Source organism: Drosophila nasuta, chromosome X (assembly GCF_023558535.2).
Source record: "Drosophila nasuta strain 15112-1781.00 chromosome X, ASM2355853v1, whole genome shotgun sequence".
Classification (NCBI taxonomy): Eukaryota; Metazoa; Arthropoda; class Insecta; order Diptera; family Drosophilidae; genus Drosophila; species Drosophila nasuta.
Genome location: NC_083459.1, coordinates 13,758,279 through 13,770,544, shown reverse-complemented (window position 1 = coordinate 13,770,544; position 12,266 = coordinate 13,758,279). Strand labels below are relative to the sequence as shown.

The 12,266-nt window shown below is 39.2% G+C and overlaps 2 protein-coding genes and 1 non-coding gene across 4 annotated transcripts; 1 reads left to right on the top strand and 2 right to left on the bottom strand.

Moving 5' to 3' along the window:
* Positions 1–299: 299 nt before the first annotated feature.
* Positions 300–390, bottom strand: Trnay-gua (transfer RNA tyrosine (anticodon GUA)). Its single transcript is given in 2 exon segments — positions 300–335; positions 354–390. It is a non-coding gene; the product is annotated as a tRNA-Tyr (tRNA).
* Positions 391–521: 131 nt separating this feature from the next.
* On the bottom strand, positions 522–9,968 carry LOC132794994 (phospholipid-transporting ATPase ABCA3). 2 transcript variants are annotated; one of them, XM_060805375.1, is made up of 12 exons: positions 9,611–9,963; positions 8,966–9,560; positions 8,764–8,908; positions 7,195–8,426; positions 6,605–6,884; positions 6,028–6,541; positions 4,492–5,177; positions 4,280–4,418; positions 2,281–2,463; positions 1,561–2,220; positions 1,433–1,498; positions 522–1,024 (listed from the first exon to the last, which is right to left on the bottom strand). In XM_060805375.1, the coding sequence occupies exons 1-12, from the start codon at positions 9,826–9,828 to the stop codon at positions 736–738; spliced, it is 5,007 nt and encodes a 1,668-aa protein (XP_060661358.1). In that variant the 5' UTR covers positions 9,829–9,963; the 3' UTR covers positions 522–735. The 2 variants fall into 2 exon arrangements, with proteins under 2 accessions (XP_060661358.1, XP_060661359.1); XM_060805376.1 differs by lacking the exons at positions 522–1,024; positions 1,433–1,498; positions 1,561–2,220; ... (1 more) ...; positions 4,280–4,418; positions 4,492–5,177 and having other exon boundaries at positions 6,332–6,541; positions 6,609–6,884; positions 9,611–9,968.
* Positions 9,969–10,553: 585 nt separating this feature from the next.
* LOC132795717 (26S proteasome regulatory subunit 8) lies at positions 10,554–12,161 on the top strand. The gene is made up of 3 exons (XM_060806584.1): positions 10,554–10,709; positions 10,796–10,940; positions 11,003–12,161. Exons 1-3 carry the CDS (start codon positions 10,692–10,694, stop codon positions 12,055–12,057), a joined length of 1,218 nt encoding a protein of 405 aa, XP_060662567.1. The 5' UTR covers positions 10,554–10,691; the 3' UTR covers positions 12,058–12,161.
* Positions 12,162–12,266: the final 105 nt, after the last annotated feature.

Below are 12,266 nucleotides of genomic sequence, written 5' to 3'. Positions count from 1 at the left end.
AATCGATAGAAGGCAGCAAGAACAAACCAAAAATCCCCCCAATTGTTAAAGTTTAAACATACGTATGTATTAAGCATGTGAAAGGGGCATAAGTCATTGATTTAATTGTACACTTGAACCAATAATTTAGCTAAAGCGTTATCGAAACCACATCAATAAGGAGGTCAACATATAATTTCAAAATGTTAAACGTTTCGCTTTAATTTAAACAAAGTAAATGAAATTGCCGAAGTTTATTCCATTTGATAAAATAAAGTAAGCGAAATACTATTTGCAATAATACAAATTTTAACAAAAAATCCTTCGAGCCGGAGTCGAACCAGCGACCTGTGGATGTCTACATTAATTATTAACTACAGTCCATCGCTCTACCAACTGAGCTATCGAAGGCACATGATACCAGACGGCAAAGAGGCCAAATAAAAGCTTAGCCAACAATTTCAAAATGAATGAAATCTTATCAAAGCCCAAAACGTAAAGGGAAAGGTGAGCAATATATTTTAATACATAAAAACCAGTCACAAAGCAAAGCATTATAAAGCACGCGTCGATGCAATACCGCAAGACAGGTTTATTATGACGAAGCTTGAATACGCTGCACAAGAGAAATCGCAGCTTACAGAGTTTGGATTGCCAGCGTTGCCAGACACTGCGGTTAAACGCAAGCGCAGCTAACTTAACAATGCAAATTTGTAAATTGTATTTTTACGAAAATTATTATACTACACATCATCATTAAGCATTTGATGTTGGCGGCCTTGACGACGATGTTCTCTCTGTCATTGACTTGATTATTGGCAATGGTGGATCGGATTCCTCTGGTAGATTGGATTCCACTTGACGGCCCCGGAGTTCGGCGCGTGTGTCCTGCACCTGGGCAATGACAACGTTCATGCTTGATTGATAGATGCAATAGTCGTAGACATTGAGACGCACCTTATTCTTCTCCATGGCGCCATACAGAAAAGAATAGACAATGTGGCCCACGGGTATATAGAACTTGAACCAGTTATGCAAACGACCGCTATTGCCACAAAAGGGAAGAACGATTAGATTGAGTGATCAAGAGTGGAAAAGCGAAGCTTTATCAACTACATATGAGGACTATACTAGACGTTTCAATATTTTTCAGTCGAATCTTGGAAGCAAATGTAACAAACGCAAACGAATTTGAACCGGTTCAAAGTCAAAGCTGGGCCGCAAATTTAACAAACGCAAACGAGTTTGAACCGGATTAACGTATTTCTAGCTAAAATATCGCAATCTACTAGACTTAAAATGCTATCAAAAAGTCTTTCCAAGGCGTATGATATTTATACCTAAACTTGAATACTTTGCGAAGAACTATTATAAAGTACTAGACTTGACTTTCCAATATAGCATCCATTTTTAAACTTAAATGTAGTAAATATTATCGATAACAGTTACTTACACCAATTCCGATTTATCATGCAAAAAACTGACGAATCTTGACAAGTTCTCCACATCCTTACGCAAACTATAAAAGAAAATATTGCGATTAACTCTGCTAATAAAAGAAAGCTATGACACTTCACTTACTTGGCCTCCGATTCCTCAATGGTGCTGCCATCGCGCACCAATCGCACCTCCAAATAGAAGCCGTGACTGTACTTGTAGCGCAGATATTGCAAGCTCCCAATGGCCAACATTTCGCTATCCTGAAACAGTATGATAAAATCGGCCAGAACTTTGCACTCGAGCTCATCGTTGCTGGAGAATATAATCGTTTTGCCGCAATAACGCAAATAACGTAGGATATTCCAGATTTCTCGACGCGTCGTCGATGGCATTCCACTTGTGGGTTCGTCTAGCACAAAGATCTTATTGTAGGCCACTAACGAGAGTGCGACATTCAATTTGCGTCGCTTCTCAGCCGTAAGAGCGCCACAACGACGATGCATCCAGCCCGTCATGTTGAGCATGCGGCATAAATCGTGCATTTTTTCACCGATTTTTTTCTCCGCCACACCGCGTATCATGCACAACAAACGAATGTGTTCGCGGGGCGTCAAATCATTGAGCAGTCCATGATCCTGTGGGCAATATCCAATATAGCCGCGAATCGTATCCAGATCGTATTTGAAGTCCAAGCCACGCACATAGATCTCACCAAAGGCAAAGCCATCGATGCCCACCAGCTGTCTGATGAGATGACTTTTACCGGAGTTCTTTGGCCCAAAGATGCCCATGCTCATGTACCTAACAAACAGCAATCAAAAATATCGATCAGCATAAAGAAAAGTATATCGATCAGCTTACTTGTTGAGCGCAAACGATACTGTGTTCACGCGGTTGCTTTTTGTGGGTATTTTGGCTTCCACCTGATCGACCAGAAACACCGATTGCTTGCACTTGCTCATATCAGCAGCGGCTATCTTCTGCTTAACATCGGCCACATCGCTGTCATCGAACGGATATGTGACAGAACGCAAATTGTGCAGACTATAGAGATGGAACAAAATCGATTAATATACTGTTGATTATTATTGCTTAGCGTTGATAATTATTTACAATTAAAGAGATACCAACAGGTATCGCTATCCTTCTTTCTATTTATAATATAGTTAATATATGTACATATGTATGAATTATTGTTCATTATGATTTTCGCAACATCGTCCTACTTGTACATACATATGGGTAATTCTCTGGTAAATGTCGCATGCGAACAGCTTTTCAGTGACAAAAAAAAACATAAACTAAAACAATTTTAAAATTAAGTGAAGGTTTATCTTAAAGCTTTGGATTAGCACTATTTTTAGAGCTAAGATTGATTTTAGTAACTTATTCTGTTTTACGATAAAATATATAAATTCGTTCATTTTTTGGATTTGCGTACGAATTTGTTAATTTTTGCAATTATCAGAACAGAAAACAAAACAAAACAAAAATTCCAAAACCATTCTTAGCTTTAATTAAAGTACTAATCTAGAGCTATAAAAATAACCTTTACTTATTTTTAAAATTGTTTCAGAATATGTTTCTTTTTGTAACTGAAAAGCTGGTCGCACGCGACATCCCTCAGAGAATTACCCATATGTATTAATTATTGTTCTATTTTCGCGAATTGCGTTTATATTATTTATATTACCTCAATTGAAGAGGGAATTTCGGGAATTGTATGACATGTATGACATACATGTAATACACGTCATACATGTCATACAAATCATACAGGTCATACAGGTCATACATGTAATATAAATAAAATAAACGCAATTCGCGAAAGCTACAGTCGAGTGTGCTCGACTATGAAATACCCGCTACCCATTTTGAATAAAAGCAAAATATTGTGGTATACACGTCATACATGTCATACACGTTATACATGTCATACACGTCATACATGTCGTACACGTCATACATGTGTATAAATTAATGTTATATTTTCGCGAATTGCGTTATATTATTTATATAACCTCAATTGAAAAGGGGATTTTTGGGAATTGTATAACATGTATGTCATATATGTCATACACGTCATACATGTCATACACGTGATACATGTCATATATTATTTGTATGACATGTACATACATGTCATACATGTCATACACGTCATACATGTCATACAAGTCATACATGTAATACACGTCACACATGTCATACATGTCATACACGTCTTACATGTCGTACACGTCACACATGTGTATTAATTATTGTTATATTTTCGCGAATTGCGTAATATTATTTATATTACCTAAATTGAAGAGGGAATTTCGGGAATTGTATGAAATGTAAGTCATACATGTCATACACGTCACACATGTCATACACGTGATACACGTGATACATGTCATACACGTCATACACGTCATACATGTCATACATGTCATACTTGTCATACACGTCATACATGTCATATTTGCGCGAATTGCGTTTATATTATTTATATTACCTCAATTGAAGAGGGAATTTCGGGAATTGTATGACATGTATGACATAATACACGTCATACACGTCATATATGTCATACATGTCATACATGTCATACACGTCAAACACGTCATACATGTCATGCATGTCATACACGTCATACATGTCTGCATAGGAATCCGGAAATTCCTTTAGCAGAATAGGAATTTCAATATAGTCCAATATATTTGATATTCTCATAAGATATTTATCCAATTTATATTTACCTATTCTATTGAGAGAAGTCACAAATGAAAGTATGTAGAAAATATCATGAATTAAAATAAAACATCAAGTCTGTGACTCGGATTGAACTAGGTTTAATGATCTATAATGCACTTACTCTTTAGATGAATGAAATTTCTTCTCCTTGCGATGCAGCTCAATCCAGAAGATGAGGAACAGGGTAAAAACCGCAGCCAGCGACATAAATAAGAGTGACGGCAGTATGCCATGACCTGACCACTTGAAATAAGTATCAACTGCAAGCAAAGCAAAGCAAAAAAATAATAGAAGATATATGCAAAATATCGAACAATTTGAATTCCTACATACAAACACAATGCGGGACCATTTCATGCATATTCTCCGGCGTACAATTCTCGATGGTCGAACACTTGGCACGACAATGCTGCTCCTCGAGGCAACGTATGTAAATGTTGCTGATACCATCGAGCAGCGCAAATCCCGGCGACAGGCAAGCGCCATAGAAGAAGACCACATTGCTATTCGCGACATCCCAATAAAGCATGTAGAGCACCAAACCGGTCAGATTATGGAACATGATCGAGGCGAGAAATGCTCTCACCATCGATTTATTCACATACATCGAAAGCACATAGGTAATCGGCAATGCCGCCGCTCCATAAACGGCAATCAATAGCAACAGAAGGATATTCTCGAAACCACCAAAGTGTCCAATAAATGTGCAGGCCACAACAATGACGATAATCATCGCATGCACGAAATATGTGATGTAATCCCAAAACAATGTGATGCCCCAATAGATGTCCAGGCCAAGGCCAGCGATCAGCTGCAGTCCACGTATTTGCGTTTTTTGTTCCTCAACCATCGGCAGTATAAACATCGATACGGTCAATGGCAGCACACAGCCAATAGCCAAGGGTGCTACGATGTGTGCCACCTCGTTGTCGATTAGATTGATCTTCATCATCAAAGATGTGGGCATTGGATGATTATCGACCAGCGTGTAAATATCGTCATCATTTGGATATGTCAATCTGCAAATATGGAGAGAACATGGACAATGATGGAGCAACCACTAATAAAATCAAATATAATATATACAAATCGATACTAAAATAAATGGATACTTGACTGTGAAATATCCGCTACCCAGTGCGTTATTTTTCTTATAAAAAAATATAAAAAAATATAAAAAAAAATAAAAAAAAATTAAAAAAAAAACAAATATATCAAAATTTATAATTGGTATATTTATATAATACTACATTCATTATACACAATAGTTTGCAAAGCATTACTGTATTCATTTTAAAATCTACTAAATTAATACACCATAAAAATTCTAAAATATACCAAATGCTATACTTGCTATATTAATAAGGTAGCCAAAGCTTCTAAGACCCGCAGTAAGTAGGTGCATTTTCTCGTACAACAAAATTTCATAAATAACTTCTGACCACAACCAAACATTCAGGAACTATAAATACTATAGTTATTATTGTAAGTATCAAAATTCACGATAACAGCTTCAAAACTGCGCTTGTTATTTGATTTGTGTTGATTTGCGAGGGCAGATGTGGGCGTGGCCAAAATGTTAAATTAACTTCATCTTCGTGGAAACATAACAAGTGCTGTCGAAACAAATTTATATCTCTATCTCTGAAATCTAGGTATTCATATGGACGGACAGACAGGCAGACAGGCAGACAGACGGACATGGATGTATCGTCTCGGCTACTTTATAGGGCCAGAAATACCTCCTTTTGGTTATTACATACATTTTCTGGAGACAAAAAGCCAATAAAATTTTACCCCATCATAGTGAACATCAACTTATTATGGGTAATAATATTCAATTAGTTTATAAGATGACTTTTGTCTTACCTAAGTATAATGTTGTGCAGCAGATTAAGCGTCATGGGTGCTGAATGAAATGAATCCTGACTGATATAGCCGTGTATTTTCTGGTCGCTCTCCAACTCAATGGCGCCCAAGCTGTGCAGCTCGGTCTTTTGCTTCAGATAGTCCCAATAGCTGCCCTTGGCGCAATCGAATGAGTTCGGCCCAAAGACCTTTGACGGCGAGATGACCTTACGATACGCTGGCGTTTTAGCCAGCGATGTGATGTCAATGTAGCCACATTTACGTATATTTGGTATCTTTTTTATATTCTTTGTGGCGCCCTTAAAGCCCAGCGGTATGACATTCGTACGCATATTGGGCACATCGAGAACAAAGGCGAGACGTGTGATAGCCACAATGAGTATCAGACAAGCGAAGATCATAATGATGGGCCACACGTTGGGCGCCGAATGGATCATTTTCTTGTAGAACATGGCGCGAATTTGCTGACGTCGCAGTTGCTTGCGCGACACCACCGCATACTTGAATGTTTGTGCTGAAGACAAGATGTAAATTTATTGACGGTGGAATTGGATCGATCAGAGCAGCGCATACTTACTAACATCGGGTATAACCTGTTGCTGCACACGAAACGATGTGACCAATTTCATGTAGATATCGGACATTTCGGAGCCCACAACACGTATATTCTCGATTCCCATCGATTTGCCATTATTCTCCAAATGTATGAGCATCTTTTGTAGTAGCGGTCGATGCACAGCATCGATTTTATAGGTCAACGTATCGCCAATTTCATTTTCAGGCTCAGTACCTGGTATATACTGCGAAATGAATTCAGTTATTGGCGTATCCGGCACATGGGGCTTCTTGATCAGCACCTGCACAATACAATGTGAACAATATTAGCAAGTTTACAATCTATTTTTAAAGAATACAAAACATATTTTTCGAAGAAAATAAAAAATTCGTTTCGTTTCTTAGGAAGCAATTAAAATTGATGATTCATTTTCGATTTATGAAGACGATCAAAAGCGCTGAAGATTTTTGAAAACAACAAGAGTATTGTCACGAAATGTTATGTGGCTCATGTAGCAGCTAAGATCTCTATGGACAGACAGATGGACAAATATGTCTGCAATTCAAAGGAAGTTCCATAAGAATACGCTCGACTCTCGATCAATAACTTACCAGCTCAACGCTACTGCTGAATTTAGCACGCAGAAAAAAGGGCGTGCCACTAGCCTCTAAGACTCCCATGCTGAGTATGCCAATGCGATTGCCAACAGCCTCGGCCTCATCGATGCTATTGGTGGCCACGACAAACGCACGATGCTCCTTCTCCATTGCAATGATGCTCCAAAAGATTTGCGCCTCCCGTGGCGACAACTCCACTGTCGGCTCATTCAGCAGTATGATTTTTGTATCGGTGACCAAAGCACAGCAAAGTCCAACCAAATGCCGCTGTCCTGTCGACAATCGATTGATGCGTGTGCGACGATTACTGATCTGTGCCTCGAGTATATCGATCCATTTGTTACGCTCCACATTATAGCGATCCATTCTATTCGTGTCGAACTTTAGTCGCACATGATAGTTGATCGTCTGTTCGATAGTCAAATGATCACATAGCCCATTTCCGAGTGCACGAAAATCGCAATATTTGCGATAATTCGCCAGATTATCATAGATATCAGCTCCTTTGAAAAACACAGTGCCACGTATGGGATATTTGATTCCGCTCATGACACGCAACAAACTAAGCTTGCCCGAGCCAATGTGTCCCAATAGCACATAGATTTCCCCTCGATACAGACGCATCGAGATGTTCTTCAGCACTTTGCGTTCTGTGTCCGTTTGTATCGTATAAATGTGACGGAGTCGCAACAGTTCTTGGCTGCCCACATCGCCAAACTCAAAGTTATGCCAACTGGGCGATCGACCCAGATAGATGTTCACATCCATGTTCATTTTCTTGCGACGTTTGCTGTAACATACACGGCTGCTGATCAATCGGCCAGGCATACGCCATTGCAACAGAACAAAGCACAATGTAAAGATCAGCAAATTGAACACGGCGGAGACATAGAGTGCCAAGACATCCATAAAATGAATTACATGTGTTTGTTCGACAGAACGTTGAAACATTTGCATACAGTAGGGTATTTGATTGCTCATAAATGACGAGAGTATGAGAAATATATAGTTGCCATGTTGATCCCAATAACGTCGCAATATTACGCCAAAAATCGCGTAGTTAAAGAGCCACAGCACAATGCCACAGAGCACCGCATTCATTCCATTACCAAAGATCTTGGCAATCGCCAGTGCTGTAATGATCATCTCCAAGGTAAAGATCACCATGAAGGCCAGCATGCCAAAGAATACCAACGGCTGGACGTTGTGAGTCTCCACGGACCAGACTATCTGCACAAAAAAGATTGTTAGCAAGATGATAAACAGAGATATCCGATAACCAATTGATGAAATTTGTGCTACATAGGATAGTCTAAATTTTGACAATGTATAGCAAGTACAATTGGACTAGCTATATTTCAAATAGTACTTAAACTGGCTTAAAATTTTCACAAGAAATTTGATAGCTCTACACATATTAGTTGCTGAGATCTAGGTGAATGAACAGACGGACAAACCGAGAACCACATTGTCACATAATTTCGTGGTTATAAAGTTTTCCAGCCACTTAGCCTATCATCTATTGGTTACCGGGTATCACAGCTTCAGTATGATTACACTTACAAAAATGACCAGTACCATAAAAAAAGTTGAGTATGATGAGACGAATGAACAACACCAGAATGAGGCACAAATACTGCTTGACAAAACCGTAGCCATAATGCCATTGATGGCTGAAAACATTATTCCGCATTTGACCAGCAATATTCTAAACCAAAAATAATGAGATTAGAAGAGATGCGATGAATTAATGAGAGCAACTTACCCTTAAGATGTTGATAAAGGGCAACAGATAAAGGAAGTTGAAGAGAAACAATGGCACAGTGTACACATCAATTGAGGAGCAACGCTCATCGGGCACCTTGAGACGTATATTGAAAACCTCCACAGCCGGTTCCGTATATGACGATGGATAAATCGCACGCAGCTGGTGCAACCATTCCATAAATACCTGGTGTTGAATCTGCAAGAATGTCTCGCGTATATAGATATCCTGATACAGTTCTTTCTCCTCAACATTATCACGTTTGGCATTCACAAAGCCCGAGCAACGTGTTAGCCACAAACGATCTTCGGTAAGAAAAGAATTCAATGTGCGAAACTCGCTTGGGAAGCGTATGGAAACCGATAGAACTTTTGGTGGAGTCTCCAAATTGGCATCGGTATCCTCAAATACGATGGCCGCCAATGTGGTGCGTTGATCGAATTGATTTTGCAGTGTATCGCTATCCTCAAAAGCGATCGTCGTATTCAATTCCAATCTGGTGGCCACCGCATTGGCCACTTGCTTGGCAAACACCGAATTGGGGCAGTATGCTAAATTAAATTTGGTTTGTTCGCGTCTTGAATCTACAATGCTCCTAATATGGATTTGAATTAGTTAATTATGATTATTTATTGTGCTGCTTACTTCAGTAAATCAATATTATCCAGTTTGTGGGACACAATCTCACGATCATCTTCGCTATACTGACGGCTGTACAGCAAACTTTTCGTATATGATATGGGATTAACTAGTATTATTACCAGCAATATTAATACAGTAATTGTTTCAAATAACGTGCGACGCCAGAGCGCTACTTCAATAAGTACATTATGCTTAAATAGCAGACCAAATGTTGCGGGCATTTTTTTCTTTTGTTTTGTTGACCGTCTGTCTGCTGGTAGAATTTTTGCTATTTGGTTAGTTCATTGGTAACAAAAAAACAGTATCGCTAAAATATAATAAAATATATATATGTACATATATGTGTGGAAGAATAATATTAACTTTGACAAACAAATCAATGAAATTTTACATTTGCATTCAAAAAACATAACGGTTTATTAAATTGAAAATATTCTACAGATTATCGTTGGTAAAAGCACAGTAACAATAATTAATACTTACCCTTAATGTGAGCAATTAAATATTATATTTAATAATAATATATTTAACAATAATTACAATAATTAATAACTTTTCTTTCACCACTCAATTTTTTTTTTACATTTGCCCAAGCACGTCATTGCAAAAAACGGGCGGTATGTTTTGAGTGTGACCAAAGGCTAGAAAACAATTCTATATCGATGCTTCTTAAATTATTGAAAACATCGTTAATTTTATCATTCACATACGGATGTACATATACAGGCACCGCAATTAGCGCTATTCGGTAACCGTGCACCTTCTAAATACATATTTAAAATAAATGAGTATTACAATCAATACATGCATTATTTGAAACGAACGGCTACGGCAAAAAAGACAAAGCTTTTCGATAAATTTGCAATCATGATTTTATCGGTTTGAGCAGCCCTATGCATATGCGATTGACAATGTTACCACTTTTTGGTATATGTATTTTATTTGTAATATTTTCTAATAACACGGTCACACTGAAGCAGACTTCCCACAAGACGCAGACTTGCCGAGTCATAATCAAAAATCATTGTAAACGAAAAGTTGAAAAATCACTTAATTTTAAACGCAAAAACAAACGAAGAGCAACATGGTGCTCAGCAATCGGGTAAGTGAAGTGCAAAATGCCGCCGCAATCAATAACAAAATGAAGTCAATAAAAATGGCGAACTTCAACAATTTTTTCCATATTAGATGGACACCGATTCGGCCTATCACAAAGGCGAAGGCTTTCGTTCGTATTATATACAGAAAATCGAGGAGCTGCAATTGATTGTGGCGGAAAAGAGTCAAAATCTGCGACGTCTGCAGGCGCAGCGCAATGAGCTGAATGCTAAAGGTAAATAACACCAAACATGACATGGCACAAAACAATAACAATCTTGTAAATTATTTTGTCAGTTCGCATGCTGCGCGAGGAGCTGCAATTGCTACAGGAGCAGGGCAGCTATGTGGGCGAAGTCGTGAAGCCAATGGACAAAAAGAAGGTGCTTGTCAAGGTGCATCCCGAGGGCAAATTCGTTGTCGATCTGGACAAAAACATCGACATCAACGATGTCACACCAAATTGTCGTGTTGCCCTGCGCAACGAAAGCTACACGCTACACAAGATATTGCCCAACAAAGTGGATCCTTTGGTCTCGCTGATGATGGTCGAAAAAGTGCCCGACTCCACGTATGAAATGGTCGGTGGCCTGGACAAACAAATCAAGGAGATCAAAGAAGTTATTGAGTTGCCCGTCAAGCATCCCGAACTCTTTGATGCTTTGGGTATTGCCCAGCCCAAGGGTGTGCTACTCTATGGTCCACCTGGTACGGGTAAAACACTGTTGGCTCGTGCCGTCGCCCATCACACCGAGTGCACATTTATACGAGTCTCTGGCTCGGAACTGGTGCAGAAATTCATTGGCGAGGGATCACGTATGGTGCGAGAACTCTTTGTGATGGCACGCGAACATGCGCCTTCAATCATTTTCATGGATGAAATCGATTCGATTGGTTCGTCACGTATTGAGTCGGGCTCCGGTGGCGACTCTGAGGTGCAGCGCACAATGTTGGAGCTGCTGAATCAGCTGGATGGCTTTGAAGCAACCAAGAACATTAAGGTGATCATGGCCACCAATCGTATTGACATTTTGGATCCAGCTTTATTGCGTCCGGGACGCATTGATCGTAAAATCGAATTCCCGCCACCAAACGAGGAGGCACGTCTCGACATCTTGAAGATTCATTCGCGCAAAATGAATCTAACGCGTGGCATCAATCTGCGCAAGATCGCCGAACTGATGCCGGGCGCATCGGGTGCCGAGGTCAAGGGCGTCTGCACCGAGGCGGGCATGTATGCGTTGCGTGAACGTCGTGTTCATGTCACGCAGGAGGACTTCGAGATGGCTGTGGCCAAGGTGATGCAAAAGGACTCTGAGAAGAACATGTCCATCAAGAAGCTGTGGAAGTAAAAACAGGACATCTCTCTCTTGTTCTACTACTTTAAGCCAACCCCAGCTACGATTACGTTTTAATTTCGCTAAAGAAAAATATATAGAATTTGTAAAGAACAAAATGTTGTACATCATTCTGCAATTTCATTTCATTTCTGAAGGAAGCTAAATTTCCAAGCAATTCCGTACTTTAATGAAAAATTGATCTTAAGTTAGTCACTGAATGA